This window comes from Macaca mulatta, chromosome 12 (assembly GCF_049350105.2).
Source record: "Macaca mulatta isolate MMU2019108-1 chromosome 12, T2T-MMU8v2.0, whole genome shotgun sequence".
NCBI classification, from domain to species: Eukaryota; Metazoa; Chordata; class Mammalia; order Primates; family Cercopithecidae; genus Macaca; species Macaca mulatta.
In genome coordinates this window covers 27,218,723-27,238,444 of record NC_133417.1, presented here as the reverse complement: position 1 = coordinate 27,238,444, position 19,722 = coordinate 27,218,723, and the positions used below count along the sequence as shown (strand labels likewise).

General features: G+C 36.0%; 1 protein-coding gene across 37 annotated transcripts in view; it reads right to left on the bottom strand.

Moving 5' to 3' along the window:
• The window catches only part of R3HDM1 (R3H domain containing 1), a 125,835-nt gene that overhangs the window by 91,429 nt on the left and 14,684 nt on the right, over positions 1 to 19,722 (bottom strand). For 18 of the 37 annotated variants that reach the window (XM_015109985.3, XM_028830663.2, XM_015109993.3 and 15 more), the window contains exons 3-8: positions 19,672 to 19,713; positions 19,108 to 19,197; positions 13,985 to 14,099; positions 12,883 to 12,961; positions 3,980 to 4,039; positions 3,756 to 3,896 (exon numbers count right to left, since the gene is read on the bottom strand). In XM_015109985.3, the coding sequence (XP_014965471.3) occupies positions 3,756 to 3,896; positions 3,980 to 4,039; positions 12,883 to 12,961; positions 13,985 to 14,099; positions 19,108 to 19,197; positions 19,672 to 19,713 (527 nt within the window). Of the gene's footprint in view, positions 1 to 1,936; positions 2,070 to 3,755; positions 3,897 to 3,979; positions 4,040 to 12,882; positions 12,962 to 13,984; positions 14,100 to 19,107; positions 19,198 to 19,671; positions 19,714 to 19,722 lie in introns of those variants that run through there. The other 19 variants (XM_015109995.3, XM_077956919.1, XM_015110004.3 and 16 more) reach the window with 8 other exon arrangements.

Genomic DNA, 19,722 nt, shown 5'->3' with positions numbered 1-19,722 from the left:
CTAAATGTCCTTCTCTCTAGTTTATAAGATAGATGATGTATTTAGTCCTCACAATAATCTCATGAGAAAATACTAACTATTCCATGTTATGGTTGAGCGGCCACATCAAATACAATGTGGGCTCTGGAGTCAGACTGCTTGGATTCAAAGGTTGAGCTTTAGCACTTTAGCTGCTTGATGACTTGCAAAAGTTACTTAACTTTTCTCTTTCCCAGTTTCTTTATTTGTAAAATTGGAATTATATAGTGTACCTACTTCTTAGGGTTATTCTGAAGATGAAATGAATATGTCAATAACACACAAAACAGTAAACACTCAGAAGTTAGTTATTTATATAAATCTTATTGAGCAAACAGAGGTTCAAATGGCTTAAGCAAATGTGCAAGGTCAAAGGTAGGCATATGATTAAGCCATAGTTGGAGGCCAGGTCAGTTAGACCCAAAGCCTGTACTGCCTCATCTAAACTTATGAAAACATGCTGGGACAAGGAAAGTACAGTACTGTATCTTATGCTACTCCTGTGGTACCTAGTTTGGTGTTATACAACTGAAAGTAATAAAATATTTTGTCATTCAATTAGCTACAAACTTACAGACGACTTCAAACTGCATCCATGAATTTTAAATTACAGTAGGGCACAGATTTGTTTAACATTAACTGAACAGGTTAGAAAACAGAAGCTCTTTTATAGAGGTTAAAGTTGTGACCTAAAGTAATGCTTATGAAATCTTAGCAATATATTTTATAGTGAACTCGTCTTTCTTCTACAGAAATGTTGCAAGTTCCACTGGGTTCTAGAGGACAAACACAAGGTTGTGGGCCTTGGAAAATCACAGTTACATAAAATTTCACCTCCCAAAATACATTCTCAGCTTCCACAAATTAATTCAATCAATATTCTTGTGACTAAGCATCATTCTAGTACAAAACTGGAATTATTCTTTTGAAATATGAAATATAACAATACATTAAATGGCTTTAGAGAAAATCTCATTGAACTCCTAGGTAGTTTTTATATCTATTATATAGTCAAATGATATATGTGAATAACCTAAGTAAATTTCTAATCCAAATAAACCTGAGTAATGACATTTTCAGCAAACTTCCTTATATCTAGAACCTAAGTAACGCTTCTTTTTTAAAAATTTTTTTAGAGACAGAGTCTCACTCTGTCATCCAGGCTGGAGTGCCATGGTGCGATCTCAGCTCACTGCAACTTCTGCCGCCTGGGTTCAAGCGATTCTCCTGTCTCAGCCTTCTGAGTAGGTGAGATTACAGGCGGGTGCCACCATGCCCAGCTAAATTTTTTTTGTATTTTTAGTAGAGATGGGGTTTCATTGTGTTGGCCAGGCTGGTTGTGCACTCCTGACCTCAAGTGATCTACCTGCCTCAGTCTCCCAAAGTGCTGGGATTACAGGTGCCTGGCCTTAGAACCGAAGTAATACTTCTGAACATTTATTTTAACCTATGAATTTCTAATAAAGTACATAAAAGCCTCCTGTCAAATTATGCAAAAGGAGAATTATCTAAGCAAGTTAATGAAATCTCTATTGTAAAATACTTAGATGGGTGAAATAGAGAACAGATTTGTACATAAATATATATATAAGAAGAAGAAAAATAAGACTAAAAACAGCTTTGTGACCAAAATAATAAGAAGACTATTTTCTTCAAGGATTTGAAATATTTTTATTTAGTTCTGACAATGGCAGTATGTTATTTTTGTCATGATTGCCCCATTTACTTATGTTATCTATTTTTGTAACTGTTCAAAGTCACATTTTCTTATTTATGGAGTTTATAATTGAATGAGGGACTGCTATTCCAAAGTGAACTATAAGGTTTAACCAAGGGCCTGGCAACTTTTCTAAGAGCAGCTGGATTCCCACACCAATAGCACTGGCAGGCATTTCAGCTAACCTTAAGACTGTCTTACCTCATTCTTTTATAGATGCCTGAATTTACTGCCCTGTAATCGCCAACTTCCCGCTCCATTGAGACACCCCAGTGGACACTGGGTTGTTGACATCCACACCACCACTGATTCAAGGCTGGAGCGGGTAATCTCCCTATGAGGAAAAGGTAAGTTTGTTTTTATTCAGTGTGGAGCAGATCTCTAAGGTTTTCTGATTTACTACCTTCTTCATATCCCAGAAGATATTAAAAAGAAAAAATACAGTGTAACTTCAATGATCTGAAATGTCAGGTTATAATTATATTCTTGACCCATACTTCTTTTTAAGTGTATTATAAGCATCTCTGCTGAGCCTAGCTTTTGATTATCTTGATAAAGAGAACTCTAAAGTTTTTTGACATCATTCATAGAATTCAAATAACTGAGGTTACACTGTATTGAAAACCTTAGAGAGTCACCAGTCAAAATGCCTGCAAATGTATATGTGCTTGGGTATCCAGCAGCTCTGAGTAATGTTGAGAGGTACTGGTTAAATGAATTAACGGTTCTAATTACTTCTAACTCAGCTCATAGCATAATGGTTACTATCCTACTTTAGTCATGATATAACTGACTGGAAAAGGACTAATTGAAAAGAATATTAAAGATTAAGGGATATGAAAATTTTAATGAAAATTAAATCAGACTCACATTTTGGTAACATTTAATCCCTATAGAAAGAAAAGATCCGTTTCTAAACACATCTATTTTCACTAATTTACTTTTAATTATAGCAAAAATCATTTAGAAATACTAAAGTATCTACTTAGTTGACAAAAAGACTATTTAAAATGGGAGAAAACCAATAGCTCCAGCAAGTGATATGGTAGCTATAAGGACAAAAGACCATAGATCAGAAAAGGTATAGATGAAGTAAATATAACCATGCAAATTAAATCATTCACAGCTAAGAACCTGGGAGAAATTTGGTTTCAGGAAAGAAAAATAATCGACCAAAAAGGACTATTTATGCCATCTGAAGTTGACTGCTATCCATTACCACAGACTTGTTGCTGCCTCATATCAAACTGAAATTCCTTTTGATAGGCCAATCAAAATAGAAATTTTAGCTGAACTCAGCTAGTTGTTTTAGGATTAGCCTTATAAATAGGCAGAAGATGTAACGGATGTGCTGTGTATGTTTTATAACTTGGGTGTCTCTGCATTGGGTCTTTTGTTCCCAAGTAACAGCAATGATGATCTACTTCCTTAATAGTATAAAGCAATCAATTCTTAAAACAAAAAGCTCCTCCTAACTCTTTAAAAATTTTCCTTGGTGAGTCATACATAGCCTAGGAAGAAGACAGCACTATGGATGATACTGCATTAACCAATAGTCCCACTTTCTTAAGAATTGTGAGAGAAAAGGAGTAAATCTGGAGGCTTTTTGGAAAGAATGGTAAACTGACAGAAGATTAACTAAATATGAAGGTGTCACAGACAAAGTCTATTCTCTCTCTTTTTTTTTTTTTATTAATTTGACTAAGGCTGGCTATAGCTATCTAAATTAATTTTAAAAATCCCTAAGAGTTGTTGTCAAACATCACTGATATTATGTCCTCTGGGTTTTTATTTTTTTAACATATGCCCCAGTCCTCATTCATATGCTATACTTGAGTTCAGGCTGTTGCGTTTTGTTCCCAGTAAACTAAATGTGTTTTCAGTCCTATCACATAAGGTTATCAACAAACTTAATTAGACTGCTCAAACATGTGGAAAACCTCAGATGAAAGGTACTATAGAAAGATAAAAGTATTATTATTTAGATATATAATATGCAGTTACATCTCTTGACACTTACATTCTTGTATTGCTAGTTTTGTTTACTATGACAGACTTCCCACTCTGATCAACATTGTGGTCTAATCCAAAGTAAGCGGCTACTCTGTGTAATAGCATCCTATGGTAAGATGTCATTGGGGGGAATTTTTTACGTGGAGACCTAGAAGCACAAGAAAAACCAATTTAGTAAGTCAAGGAGAATGGTGATGACAATTTCTTTTCTTGTTAAATGTCAGGACTTACTCATTATTACCAATGAAATCTAAAATTTCTTGTTCCAATTTCAGCAGCATCATTCTGTCCCTGAAACAAAGTATGAAGACTCTTATATGTAAAACTTAGTAATGAAGTAATCACAAATGTCAACAGACTATGATTTATACAGTTAAATTTCACCCCCTAAAATCTATACATTCAGGACTACCCCAATCTTGATGCTAGAATATTTATTAATGTTTTAAAACAATAAAAGATGATTTTTTTAGTTTAACTTTTTATTACGGAAGTTTTCACACATACGCTAATGTACAGAATAGTGTAATGAATTTTGATGTACCCATCACCCAACTTTAACAATAATCAACATGTGGCTATTCTTAAATGCATTTTTTTTTTTTTTGCTTACACATAACGAAGGAACTTAAATGTATTTTGATCTGCTAAGTATTACTATATTAGAGTTTGCTCTGTGAATGTGTGGATAGAAAAAGCACTTTAGTTTTTATTTCCTCATTCAATGAAGTAGAGAGGAAGCAGAAAAACAGATATCTTTAGTTAGGCTCATGACTTTGTTATCATGCTGAACTCCATAGAAACAGTATTCTAAAGAACATGCAACGACAGTAATGACAGGAATACTCCTATGGGACTCTAATACTAGTATGTAGATGGGACTATGGCAGAGAAGTATTAATTATATCGCTAACTCAGAAGAAGAGGATATTTCAACCCATTCTATAAACTGCCATTATATATTTTTAAATTTTCCCATAAAAATCTAAGTGAATCAAAAACCTCCAACATATAAAATAAATAAGGACTCTAGGGAGTACCTGTATATGCTCCCTTAGATCACTAAGGTCTTATTTAGTTCACTTAGCCGCAAGAAATTAATGGTATCGCTCCCCAAAGGACTTCCCTGCTCACACACCCATAACATGGCTCCAGAATTTTCCTGTGCTAATTGGAAATTTCACGCACGTGTGAAAAAAAAACATGTCTAAGTTACAGAACCTTAAAGCTAAAAGCAGCTTTACAAATCATTCAGTTTTATCTTCCAAAGTTTATAGATCAAGAAAACGAGGCCAAGAGGTTAATGATTCTCTAAAATAGAAACTATGCAGATTATTCTCAATTTCAATAGAAGAACTGGTAGCCCCCGCCTTTGGTCACCTGAAAGTCTACACATCAGACCTGCATTTGATTCTCCTCCTATACTGCAAAAGTTTCATAAAACTAAGTAATAACATTTCCCCCATCAGTCATTAGATATTTAACTATACATTTTTATATTAGTTTAAAAAAAATCAAGAGAAAAACATGTCTACCTGGTGATTTCAAATCCAAAGCTGAAGACAGAATTACATTTTAACAAAAATTATATCAATATTCAGTTTTGTCTCCAAACCTGCTTCTCCTTTAGTATATCCCATCTCAGTAAGTGGCACCACCTTCTGCTCAGTATATGATACTAGAAGCATGAGAATTCTAGTTTTTATTTATTTGAGACAGAGTTTCGCTCTCGTTGCCCAGGCTGGAGTGCAAGGGCACAATCTCGGCTCACTTCAACCTCCGTCTCTCATGTTCAAGCGATTCTACTGCCTCAGCCTCCTGAGTAGCTGGGATGACAGGCATGTGCCACCAGGCCAGACTAATTTTCTGTTTTTAGTAAAGTTGGGGTTTCTCCATATTGGCCAGGCTGGTCTTGAAGGTTGTTGTTGTTTTTTTAATCATCCTTTTTCAAACGCTTCTGTATAGTTAATTACTACTGCAAATTTTATCTACTTTTGATCTATTTTTCTACTGCCACAACCCTGGATCCAGGCAATCAGGATTTCCGGCTTGACTACTATAGCAGGAGTATATTGTCTCCCTGTATCTTCCCTGATCTTCCCTAATCTATTCTACATGAAACATGTATAACAATCTTTTAAGAACACATATGTGATCACACATCACTCACTTTGTTAAATCTGTCATGGGTTTCTTACTGCTCTTAGAACTAAACATATGTACAAGGCAGGCATGAGCTGGTCTTCATCCAGCTCCAGCCTAATCTCCTGACCTGAACTCACAAAACTGTTATCATCCTGGTTTATTTTTGTATTTGCTAAGCTCCTATCTTTCTCAGGTACCTTGAACATGCTGTTCCCCTTTGCTGAAACACATTCTTATATTCTTTCTTAGAATTGTTGCTTTTACATATTTTTCTTTAATAGCATTTATCACAATTATTGTCATATAGTTATTTGAACTATTTGTATATAGAAGGGTTCAACAAATATATTTTGCATGGAATAAAGTAATAAAATTACTTCATCCAGAAGGTCTTTTAGTATTCTTTTTGTGTTTCTTAAATTTGGGGGGAGAGTGAAGAATTTTTACTTCCTAAAGTTTTCCCAAGAAAGGATTTATTTACTAAACTGTAAGACCCTCTTTCATCCAAGTTTTTTTTTTTTTTTTTTTTAAGACAGTCTTGCTCTGTCCCCCAGGCTGCAGTGTTGTGGCACAATCTCGGCTCCCTGCAACCTCTGCCTCCTGGGTTCAAGTGATTCTCCTGCTTCAGCCTCCCGGCAGCTGAGTACAGGTGCCCGCCACCACACCCGGCTAGCTTTTGTATTTTTAGTAGTCACAGGGTTTCACCATGTTGCCCAGGCTGGTCTTGAACTCCCAACCTCAGGTGATCCCCCCGCCTCGGCCTCCTAAAGTGCTGGGATTACAGGCGTGAGTCACTGCACCCAGCCTCATCCAAGCTTTTGGGGTTAATTTATCGTGAGACAGTATTTTCAGTAACTTTTATAATTTACATAGTGCCTTATTGTAAAAAAATGAAGACAAGAATCAAAAGCAGGCAATTAGCTGAGCGCAGTGGCTCAATCCCAGCACTTTGGGAGGTTGAGGCGGGCAGGTTACCTGAGATAGGGAGTTCAAGAGCAGTCTGACCAACATGAAGAAACTCTATCTCTACTAAAAACATACATAATTAGCGGGGCATGGTGGCACATGCCTGTAGTAATCCCAGCTACAGGCTGAGGTAGGAGGCTGAGGTAGGAGAATTGCTTGAACCCGGGAGGCGGAGGTTGCAGTGAGCTGAGATTGCGCCATTGCACTCCAGCCTGGGCAACTATCTCAAAAAAAAAAAAAAAAAAAAAAAAAAAGCAGGCAACTTATTTGGAGTTCAGTACATTTAAATTGATTTTCTGTGTTTGAGCTAAAGAGTAGGTATAAGAATATTTCAATCGTTCTTCAGTGAATGTACTGCCACTGAAATTTCTACTATCTGTGTGAAATAACAAAATCTAACAATTTTACTGGCCATTGATACAAATTTAGGCTGTCTCTCCCCTTAATATGTAGATCTAAAGATTGCAGAGGATTTTTAGATTATCTGGGTTTTTTATTTTTAAAAAGATACCCTGCTTTTAGTAGCACTTGTTAAAAAAATAAGAATGACAACTTTCCTAAGGTCTTAAGATTTATACCTTCTGCCTTTTATTCCACATTGTAGCTTATCCAAGCTTTCAAATTTTCATATCTGTAATTGAGCTTAGATATTTTTATAATGGTCATAAGTTAAAGGTTAATAATCCTTTACAGGAGACTCTAACAGGTAAATTACTTTTCTTAAGGTATACTGATGTTTTAGCAGGTGAGCCAAAACCATCTAAAAGTAGGCACAAACTAAAACTTCTATCGTGTAACCTTTAAAATGAACTGATACATGCTGTTATTTATTACAGAAGTAATAAAAACAAGCTAATAAACTACTACTAAAAGTTAAAATGAAGGGCTAACAGTCCTTTAGTTATTAGTGTTCTAGTCATTATTCCAGAAGTAATTTTAAAGAAAGAGGGAACAGTTGTTATACCAGTGGCAAATAAAAAAAAAGCAGAAAAGAGTAATGCTTCTGTTTGACCACCCTCCATCCAATGTTTCACATACTCTTGGTCAAATGTCTGCAACAGATAAGAAATAAAATGACTTAAATATTACCTCCAATAAAAATGACTTTTAGAAGATATTTCAGAGAGCAAATACATGATGTTCCCTAGAGCAAAACAAATTACTTAAAAAATATCCATTTTCAGGATTAATCCACGGAATCGTTTTCCTGTTAGTTACATAATATAGTTATCTGTACCATCCATATTTCTCCATATAAAATTTATACAATATGGCTAAAAGCAACACAAAAATATGTACAAAATTATGTCAGTGAGTGTAATCTTTATCAATAACACCTTCAGGTTCCTAGGTTCTAATTCATTAATGACTGTATTTAATAGGGTAGCCTCTGAAAATATTGCAGACACCCAGAAATTCCAGATAACTTATTATTTAACCCCTGAAATTTAGTTTATTGGGCTATGAACAAGATAATGAAGATTTAATGATGTGAAAAAAAAATTTCAAATTAAAGTGATCCAAAAAGGAAAAGTTGACTTAACATCTAGTAGAATTCTCTAGGCAATATTCAACCTTGAAAGCTTCAGTGGGAATCTGCCATACTTCTAACTAATTGTATACCAGGTATAGCTGGCAATTAGCTGTATGCTTCACTGAGAGAGAATATTGAATCATTTATTAAGCAAACCTTATTTCTCCCAAAATTTAATATTAGCTTCAACTTCCTAAAACCACAATGACATTAATAGTAACTTATACATTAGCCATTAAATGAATTATTCACTTGTATATTTGCTCAAATAAAAATGCATACACAGAAGAAAAAAAATACATGCTACAATATGGATGAACCTTAAAAACATTATGCTAAGTGAATAAAAGCCAGTCATGAATGACCATGTATTATATAATTTCATTCATATGAGATGTCCAGAACAGAGAAATATACAGAAACAGAAAACAGATGAGGATTGGGATCATCCAATATCAGTATTACTATTATTATTAGCATAGGAATAGCTACAATGTGTGGGGTTTCTTTTGGGGCAATGAAAAAGTTCTGTAACTGTGGTGATAGTGCTCCTATCTGTGTATTGAATGTACTAAAAACCATTAAACTGTATAGTTAAAAAATGTCTATGTGGATAACTGAAAATCGTTTGCATCTATAGAGGAAAAATAACTACACAATCGAAACATAATTTGGAAGACATAAAAACGGATTTATAATCTTTGTTCCTTGCTGATGTCTTTCCCACTGGTTTAGAGAGAGAAGAAAAATTCTGCCTGTCTAGGATCTTGTTTCACTCATACTAGTTATGAATTCCTACCTTCCCTCTTATTACTCAACCCACTGAGTTCTGGTTCCCACCATCCTATTCCAAATGTTAAAACAGCCAACAATTTCTAACTTCCGAATCTAATGAATTATTTTTGGTACTTGTTTTGGAAAACCTCTTTAATCATGTTTTCCCTCTGTTCTCACACCAACACAACAACAATCAACAGAGAAGACTTCTGTGACCCCAAATACGTGGTGATTTCTCTCCACCAGCAAGCAAGCAAGCAATTCTGTAGTGGACACAGCTGGGTGTCCTCCAATTCAATTCTGACACTCTATACCTGGAGATAGTGTCAGATCCCACAGTTTGGGGCTCAGTCCCCAAGACTGCCCCACTTCAGACACCAGTTCCAAGTCTAGACCTCTGGAACTTCTGACTACCGGCTTCAAGTTGGGGTTCCCATGACCCCTGCTTTGGATTCAACTAGTTTGCTGGAGCGGATCACAGAACTCAGGGAAACACTTATATTTGTTGGTTTATTATAAAGGATACAGATGAAGAGATGCATACAACGAAGTATGGGGGAAAAGGGACGGAGCTTGCATTCTTTTCCTGGAGCCTGCCATCCTCCAGGAACCTCCATGTGTTCAGCTATCTAGAAGCGCTCTGAACCTGTCCTTTTGGGTTTTTATGAAGTCTTCATTATGTAGGCATGATTGTTGAGGAGACTGACCTTCACCAATCTCCTCATCCAGGAGGTTGGGAGCAGGGGCTGAAGTCCCAACCCTCTAATCATGCCTTTGTCCTTCCAGTGCCCAGCCTAATCTGATATCTTGAAGCTATCAGTCAACATTAGCATACAAAGAGATAGCTCTTTGGAGATTACAGGCATTTTAGTTGTAAGCTAGGAAACAGGGAGGAAGACGAAATATATACATTTCCCAACCGTACAGTACTTCTATTTTCATATCCCTCTGTTATTTTATTTTAATTAAATAATTCATTTATTTTGAGATGGAGTTTTGCTCTTATTGCCCAGGCTGGAGTGCAATGGCGTGATCTCAGCTCACTGCAACATCCACCTTCCAGATTCAAGCAGTTCTGCTTCAGCCTCCCAAGTAGCTAGGATTACAGGCATGTATCGCCCAGCTAATTTTTGAATTTTTAGTAGAGACGGGGTTTCACCATGTTAGTCAGGCTGGTCTTGAACTCCTGACCTCAGGTGATCCATTGTCCTTGGCCTCCCAAAGTACTGGGATTACCCGCATGAATCACTGCGCAAGTCCCCTCTGTTATTTTATTTTCTGTGTAACTGTTCCCTTTTGGTTGAGTTTCAGGACAAATGTTCTCAGGATTCCTCTGCTCTCTCTCTCTCTCTTTAGAGATGGGGTCCAGCCTGGAGGGCAGTGGTGAGATCATAGCTCAGTGCAGCCTTAACCTCCAGGACTCCAGTAATCCTCCCACCTCAGCCTCCTGAGTAGCTGGGACTACAAGCACATGCCACCGTGCCCCGGTTTTGCTATCTTTAGTACTTGGCCGTTCTGTTCTACTCTACTGTCCCCACTGCCTTTCCATATACAAATGATCATCAAGTCCTGCCATGATACTTCCTAAATATCTTTCAAATGTGTCTTTTCCTCTCCATTCTTTTCTATGGTCTCCTAGCCACTGTCTTTGTTTACAGTTATCTCTGCCAAAATAATCTTTCTAAAACACCAAAGTAATCTTTCCAAAACACAAATCTCATTATGGCATGGCCCTATTTAAAATCCTGTAACTACTCCTTAACTTGGCATGTCATACTCAGTATTTCTCGACTGATGCACTAATGGCATTTCAAGATAATTTTTCATTGTTTATCACTGTTTCATAGGTATTTTTAGCATCCCTGGCTTCCCAGCAGCACTCTGCACTCACTGGGACAATCAAAAGATCCCCTCACATTTCCTCACTGCCAGGGTGTTATTATCCCATGTTGACGATAGTTGGATATGACCTATGCTTCATACCTCACCAGTACCTTTACTGTCACTTTCTTTTTGTTTGAGACAGAGTCTCGCCCTGTCGCCCAGGCTGGAGTGCAGTGGCGCATCTCTGCTCACTGCAAGCTCCGCCTCCCGGGTTCACACCATTCTGCCTCAGCCTCCTGCATAGCTGGGACTACAGGTGCCCACCACCACGCCCGGGTAATTTTTTGTATTATTTTTTAGTAGAGACGGGGTTTCACCATGTTAGCCAGGATGGTATTGATCTTCTGACCTCATGATCCGCCTGCCTCAGCCTCCCAAGGTGCTAGGATTACAAGTGTGAGCCACCATGCCTGACCTTTACCGTCACTTTCTGGAATAACTTGCCACATGCTTGTGAGAGTCAGAGGGTACAATCTTATCTTTCCTTGAATACAACACTTCCTCTCACATAACTATGCCTCGGCAATCCTCTAGTCTCTCTATCTGGAATGCCCTTCCCATGCTTCTCTGTATGGACAGCTCCAATTTAAAACACTCTTAATTCAAGATTCAGGTTAGGCACCACCTTTTCAGTGACACATTCCCAAATCCTTTCAGAGGTTGGGGCCCTTTTCTGGCTATTACAGCATCTGTAAACCTCTTTTATATTTGTTTTATTTTAATTATCATGTGTCTTTTTCTAGTACAGAGACAGTGAATACTATAGGGTCAGAGCTGTTATGTAAAACCTTTTCATATCTATGATGTTTACTTAGTACAATGCTTGGCACATGGTTAGAGATGTTCAACAGACTCATAAATTTATCTTTCTGTTGGGACTACTGAGGAATAAACTTGAACTGGAGGAAAAAAAGTCAAGCAGAGTTGCCTATATTATCTCTAAATTCTTACCCATAATCCTTCAGCTACTATTAGAGACAGACCACTTTTCATTTTGGTAATCCTCTTTGGGGTTGATATTAAACACAAAACAGAAAATCAAGGTAGTACTGAAAACAATACCTCCTGAATGAAAACAAGTTATCTTGAAGCAAGACTGTATGAGATAAACAATTCTCTTATCTTCCATGTGCCCATATCTAGTGACATCATTTTTATTTCAGTGTATGTCAAATAGCTACTACTCTGGAAAGCTAACATCTAGAGGAAGATTTCTTCACCTTGGTATCTTTCACTCTATGAAAGTGTTGGTCAGATAATTTGTGGGTAGCCATTTTTGTAGGGAGAATGTCTCAAAGTGGTTATGAGTTGCCAAAAAATTTAAAAATTATTCATTTAGTAATCTGACAAAATGAAAGATTTCACAATTAAAGTACTGACTCAAATAAACAACTCAAAAATCTTTGGGTTGATGGTTTATAAACTCAGCAAGAAGGAACAAAAACTTTGCATTTAAAAAGTTCAAAAACTCATTATAAGTGAATACACTAAGTTCTTATTTGGTTGAGTGCACTATGGTGAGATACCTATTTTTCTTTTTTCTCATGACTTAATGGTATATGTCTAACTCAATTAAGAGCCTAAATATCTTAGTGATTCTGTATTTCCCAAAATTCATACATCATGGTGACATGCATAATGCAAAAAGATATTTATATATTTTCATATACTAGACCAACACCACCTTCGCCCTAAAAAACTAAAATGTTTCTGGTGTACTTCAAATATCTGCAATCTTATTCTATTACTCTAACTCAGTAATGAAAACATATATAGCAAAATTATGGTACTCTAGAAGCAATGGAAACCTTATAAATTTAATTTTTACCTGGGATTGTTTTTTAATGTATTTACTAAAAATTCATGTAGATCTATGCCAGTTGAATCAGTGTATTCTTGACTGGAATCTAAAAAACAACAACACAAAAACCCAGTATAAAGTTGTTTGAAAACAAGTCCCATTCCCTTTTACACATGATGTATATCTTAAATAAAACAAGATGCCCCACATTGAAAAAAATTTGACAAAGTAGGAAAAGTTACAATGAACTCCGGTGACCACAATTTTTCTATTCCCATATAATGTGCATGACATGAGTTTATATAACTGCATATCCATGCACATTTTTTAAAAAAATTAACCTCTCACATGTGTCTGTTTAATTTCCTCTAAATTCTTTAAAGATCCTTTTTTACTCACCACCATCTCATGTTCAAAATGCCTCCGTGGGTAAAAAATTTAAATGATTTACATAATTAACTACATTTGTAGCAAATTAAGACAGCTTAGTTCAGATATGAATATAATGGAGGCAATAATATGGAGGTAGATATAAATTTTAGTTGTGAAAGAATTTGATTCTTATGACGTCTGTTACTACCGGCTTGCTTTCAAAATACTTTTCAAATATTCGTGCTATCTTCTCCTTAAATGTAATATCCTTATACTATTTATAATACTGGTCAACATAACTGGGGTTTTAAATTTAAAAAGCATTTCTATTGATCTGCAATGCAAGGTAATAGTGAAGACCTTCCAAACTTATAAAAGAATATTACTGGATACTCAATACTATGACATCAGCTCTTTGTATCATAAGGAATTCAAGAGTGATAGTATTCTTAGTGGAATCAATATAAAAATTATAATGACTGTAGTATTTTACTATGAGTGAGGGACCAGTAAGAGATTAAGATATTTACCTTCCTCAATGTCTGTTATGTGTTACAGTTTTTGGCTGAAACGTCTTACTGATATATGGAACTGTGTTAAACCATTTTGCCCAGGTGAGTAAGTACTGTATCATCCTTCCAGTCTGTTCTGTGTCATTTTACATAAAGATATACTATATATAATCATTCGAGGGGTAAAGGATGGAATTACTGATAGCAAAATTATTTTTTTGTAAAAAAACAAAAGAACTGCAAACCTCTTGATAACATTTTTCTGGGCAACTTATCACTGGCCTTTTCTTTTTCTGCTTCATCTTTTGAAGGCTTCTCTTCTTTCTCAAATGATTGTGTTAACTGGATCTGAATTTTCTCCTGTTAGAAGGCAAAGTCAATTATTCAATGAAAATACAACATAATTCATTTAATACCACACATTTATATTTTTTGAGTGACATAAAATTGCACAGGGAAAAAAAGATTATTTTATCCAACTGGACTCTTTAAACTAAAAAACAACTTAATAATACTGAACCACTTTTATCAAAAACTTTATATAAAATGTTAAAATTCATGTTCTGAGTTGAATATATCAATTAAAACAAACCCTCAAGATTATTATGGAGAAAATAAATGTTTCCTATTATAGTTTAAGTGCATCAACTTGTAAAATCCCTGGAGGATGAGAATTCAGGTCTTCTTAACCTATTTTTGCAAGGAAGATGCCAACCAAGAGCATAATTATCATCAATCATGACAATACGAATGTATAAGTGTCAAGCCAATGATTAATAAAAATTAGGTTTCTGAGTATCCATTATCATCACACATCCCTTCATTCTCCTACCATATAAAAATATAAGTACAAAAATTTCCGAAATCAACCGCACACAACTTTATTTCCTTTTTGAGATTTATATATCACTGTCAATCCTTCGATCACCACAGTTTTTTAGAAAGATTTCAAACAAAATTGTATCCTTATAGATATGTAATGTTTAATTGTAAAGTAACCACATTCTATAAGACTGAAAGGAGAATTCACATTTTACTTTAAAAGCAATGCCATTACATGTAATTCCAGAACCCAAAGGGATTACCAGAAATTAATCCACACAGAGAGAAAAGGCAAAAATCATGTAGCTCTGTTTACTTAGGTAAAGTTGTAAAGAAAGCTATAATAAATTCTACACCAGTTTTACTAAAGATAAAGGGGTAGCCTATTTTTAGACTAAATTATAGTGTTGTTCTACAGTCATGAAAACCATTAATCAGACACGTAGATTTTTTACCACAATAGGACTGCTATCTGCTATTTTCATCTCTTTTCTTCTTCTCAATTCATCATACCAGTTCAAATTTGTGTTCATAATATAGGGTAAATGATGCACATTGGCAGTTTTCACTAGGATGACAAACACGTGCTTTATGCACTCTCTGTCTTGTTTACCAAAGACACTGGCAACTTCCTTACACTCATCAACCAGGAAGTAATTCTTCTTACTGTGATTCATTTTCCAACCCACTTTCTTTACTCTTTTCATAACTGCAAAACAGGTATCTAGAAATGAATCTCAGAACTATTTTTCAGAAGTATAATATTTAGAAGTTTTCCTGACTTGTAATTTCTATTCTGGTTACTCAAGAGGAACCCAATGAAAGCCAGGCCGGGAGAAAAGATTTCACACTACCCCCTCTTAGATCTTCACTAAAAGGTACTTCCAGTAACTAGCAGATTTCATTTCTAAGCTCTCCTCAAAAAGCCATACATTTTAATTACAGATATTAAACTATTTTATCAAAATGAACTATATTTTTAAAATCTTGTAAGTTTAATGCACTGAGGCCTGTCTTCAGTTGGCCTAGTTTTCAGTAGCGATACAAGTAAGATATATTTTAAACACTGAAGTCCTTATATACAAAATCTTCAGACTATAAATAACTGGAATAATAGCTACCTCTCCATAGGAAGCTGCAATTCCTTTACTCTTCACTCTGTCAATGACATCTGTTATTGAGGTCACTTCCCTCTCACAAGCTCTCATCAGATACCAAGTGACATCTCTCTCTTAATTGCCTCTCAACTTTTTGAATGATGAGTTTTATTCCAGATTAATTCCTCAAAAATCACATTCTGAATCAAGCAAATTAGTTGGAAAGTGTGTCTACCATCAAGGATTAGATACTAGTACCTTTCATGAGAAATAATTTATTTTCCAATTTCCACCCAGGTGCAATTTATTTATCTCAAGGCTTGGAAAAATACTTCTTACTAGAAGAAGTATCTTTTATTCAGAAGATTTTATTCATAGGCAATTATCCAAAAAGAAAAAGCTTATTGGATTTAAGAGAAACTGAGAAAGAATATATTAAGGGAAATAACTGAGTTTTGATATAGCTTCTTTAGTCATTACCCAGATGCCGTAACTCATCTTTTTGAACTGCCAACACAAAAAATCATCTATGATCAATAATGTATCTATCAATACACAACATATATTCCTGTTATTTTTTCCTCATATAAATTTTCACTAGCCAAATTTAGGACCATAACAGGTACTGAAGATTTTTCAAATAGGTAAAATGCACTACAAAAAACAAAGGTCATGATACAGCTTTTGATTTTTCAAAAATTACACACTTTTTCTGTATTAACAGATTTATGAATGCCTGACCCTTCTTTCCTCAATCTCTTTTGACTGTCATGAGGCTAAGATGGTGTAACATCTGTTTTTTGGTCAACAGAACGAATAAATGAATTTTCAAAAACATTACAGTACCTACTACTCCATCCCAAGCAGGTGTATTCTTTACTCTGACTTGTACAAAAGATCTTTTTTTTTTCCTTTTTTGAGATAGAGTTTCGCTCTTGTCACCCAGGCTGGAGGGCAATAGTGCAATCTCGGCTCCCTGGAACTTCTGCCTCCTGGATTCAAGCTATTCTCCTGCCCCAGCCTCCTGAGTAGCTGGGATTACAGGCTTGTGCCACCACGCCCGGCTAATTTTTGTATTTTTAGTAGAGACGGGGTTTCACCATGTTGGCCAGGCTGGTCTCAAACTCCTGGCCTTAAATGATCCACCCACCTCAGCTTCCCAAAGTGCTGGGATTACAGGCGTGAGCCACTGTGCCTGGCCAAAAGAACTTTTTTTTTTTTTTTTTTTTTTTTTTGAGACGGAGTCTCGCGCTGTCGCCCAGGCTGGAGTGCAGTGGCGCAATCTCGGCTCACTGCAAGCTCCGCCTCCCGGGTTCACGCCATTCTCCTGCCTCAGCCTCCCGAGTAGCTGGGACTACAGGCGCCCACAACCGCGCCCGGCTAATTTTTTGTATTTTTAGTAGAGACGGGGTTTCACCGTGGTCTCGATCTCCTGACCTTGTGATCCGCCCGCCTCGGCCTCCCAAAGTGCTGGGATTACAGGCGTGAGCCACCGCGCCCGGCCAAAAAGAACTTTTAAAAAGTGGTGTTTCAAAAAATAATTTTAGCGATTTTTTTTTTTTTTTTTTGAGACGGAGTCTCTATCTGTCACCCAGGCTGGAGTGCAATGGCACGATCTCAGCTCACTGCAAACTCTGCCTCCCAGGTTCACATCATTTTCCTGCCTCGGCCTCCCAAGTTGCTGGGACTACAGGCGCCCGCCACCACGCCCAGCTAGTTTTTTGTATTTTTAGTAGAGACAGGGTTTCACCGTGTTAGCCAGGATGGACTCGATCTCTTGACCTCGTGATCCACCCGCCTCGGCCTCCCAAAGTGCTGGGATTACAGGCGTGAGCCACTGCGCCTGGCCTTGATTTTTTTTTTCAGACTATAGTATAGCTGTCCAGTTTTCTTACAGTCATGCAAAAGCCAAAGGTTAATATTTGAAAATGTTCTCCAGGCAAGGATTTAGTAAATATTTAGACTGTATTTCTACTTTTTGCTAGAAAGTCTATTTCACTGCTAAAATGTATCTATTTTATCAAATAAATGCATACAGTGACCTCCTATGTAGATACATTAAAAAAAAAAAAAATCGGCTGGGCACGGTGGCTCACCTCAGCTCAGGAGTTTGCAGCCAGCCTGGCCAACATGGTGAAACCCCGTCCCTACTAAAAATACGTGGTGGTAGGTGCCTATAATCCCAGCTATTCGGCAGGCTGAGGCAGGAGAATCACTTGAACCTGGGAGGCGGAGGTTGCAGTGAGCTGAGATCGCACCATTGCACTCCAGCCCGGTCAACAAGAGTGAAACTCCATCTCAAAAAAAAAATAAAAAAATAAAAAAAATAAAAAATAAAAAAATTCATAAATTAATTTTCAACCTTGTGTTTCTGATGCAAAGAAATGTCAAAGCAAACAGATTTTAAAGTACATTTCATTGACAACAATCTATTTCAAAACATTTTCCTTGCATTTTCAAGCAATAAAATGCAGTGCTTTTCAAAAACAGTACATATTCTAAATATGTGACAACTATCCTCAATATCTGTAAAAGGCTTTTGAGGGTATCATGTAAATCAAGGGAAAGTACAACAATTTTAGTTTGAATCACCAAATGCATAATGATAATTACTTTACAAAAAAGATGTACATGTCATGGATCAGTCATGGCTTCTTAAATAACCACAAAATTGCCCAAATTCCTTGCAAACTGTCTGTTGGGGTAAAGGAGTATTTTCAGTTGCTCAAACTCTTATTAAGTAGAACAAGCCAGTAGGCAAAGTTATTACAAGATAAACATTGGTAAAGGGTCCAAAAATATCTATGCATAAATATACAGATGTAACATGAGACAGAGATCAACCCATGGCTGAGATTAACAGAAAAGTAGTTATAGCATTAAAAATAATGTAAGGGACAAACTAAATGGTTTGCCTAAACCTCAGTGTTCTAAATTTTACAAGAATAGACATGTGAGAAATCAGAAGTACTAGATTATTATTAAAGAGCCAAGCTAATATGAAAATTGGTTTCACCATGTATTCAGGTTACATTAAATAACCTGTCAAGAACAAGTCTTGGCTAGTCTCTTTATATACAAGCATTAAGTATCTGACAAATTTCTAAAAGATAAAATTAAAAGGGCAAATTTCACCACAATTATATTCACTGGAAGTGCTACCTTAACATTTTTTTAACTTTATAAAAATTAATTTATAACTTTCTTAAAGCCACATTCCTAATTAGTTACATGATTCCTAAGTTTTTCCCGAAGAGAAATCATTGCTCTAAGCCTTAGACTGAAGCAAAGAGGTTTTCTAACGTTTCATGTATATCTTGGGTGCCAAGTATTATTGAATTAGTTTCATTTAGTCAAAATAAAACAAATATAACAACACAACTTAAATCATATATAAAAATTCTCCAGTTCCACCATGTCTTGAAATAACATTTGTTTTGCTTTTTTACCTGGTTCTCCTGTGATATCTCTGGTGCAGGTGGTGGTGGAGATTCTTCACACACTGCAAGGCTCCGAACTAGCTTTAACTTTGAGCTTGACTAAAGAGAAGTATTTATAATTAACACTACATTTCAGAAATCGAGGGCATATCCAAAAGCCCCCTAGAAAGAGTTTCTAAGTTTCGTCATAGTTTCTGCCATGTATAACAGTAGATGAAATGTGCAAGTTAAATATATCATTAAACACTACTAAAAGCCTTTGTTAAGAAGGAAAACAAACAATTGCAGTTTTCAAAATTATAGCAATAGAAAGAATGGGAATAATTCCAACTTCATATCCCAAAGAATGGTGAGAAAGCGATTTTCTCTACAGATAAAGAACCATCAAGATAAAAAAAGCAATGCACAAAAGCGACTAGGCAAGACAAAAATCCCAAATAAAACAAAATAAGCTTTCTGCCCCCCATAAAATATGAAAGAACTAAACTGAATGTAGTGCTATATGAAAACAAGGATTTATCAAGCATGACGGAAGGCCCTTGGCATGCCAGCACACCAAAATATTTACTATACCTTAGACCTTTTTCCTGTCTGTCCAAATGACTGCAATGGCCGCTGAATATA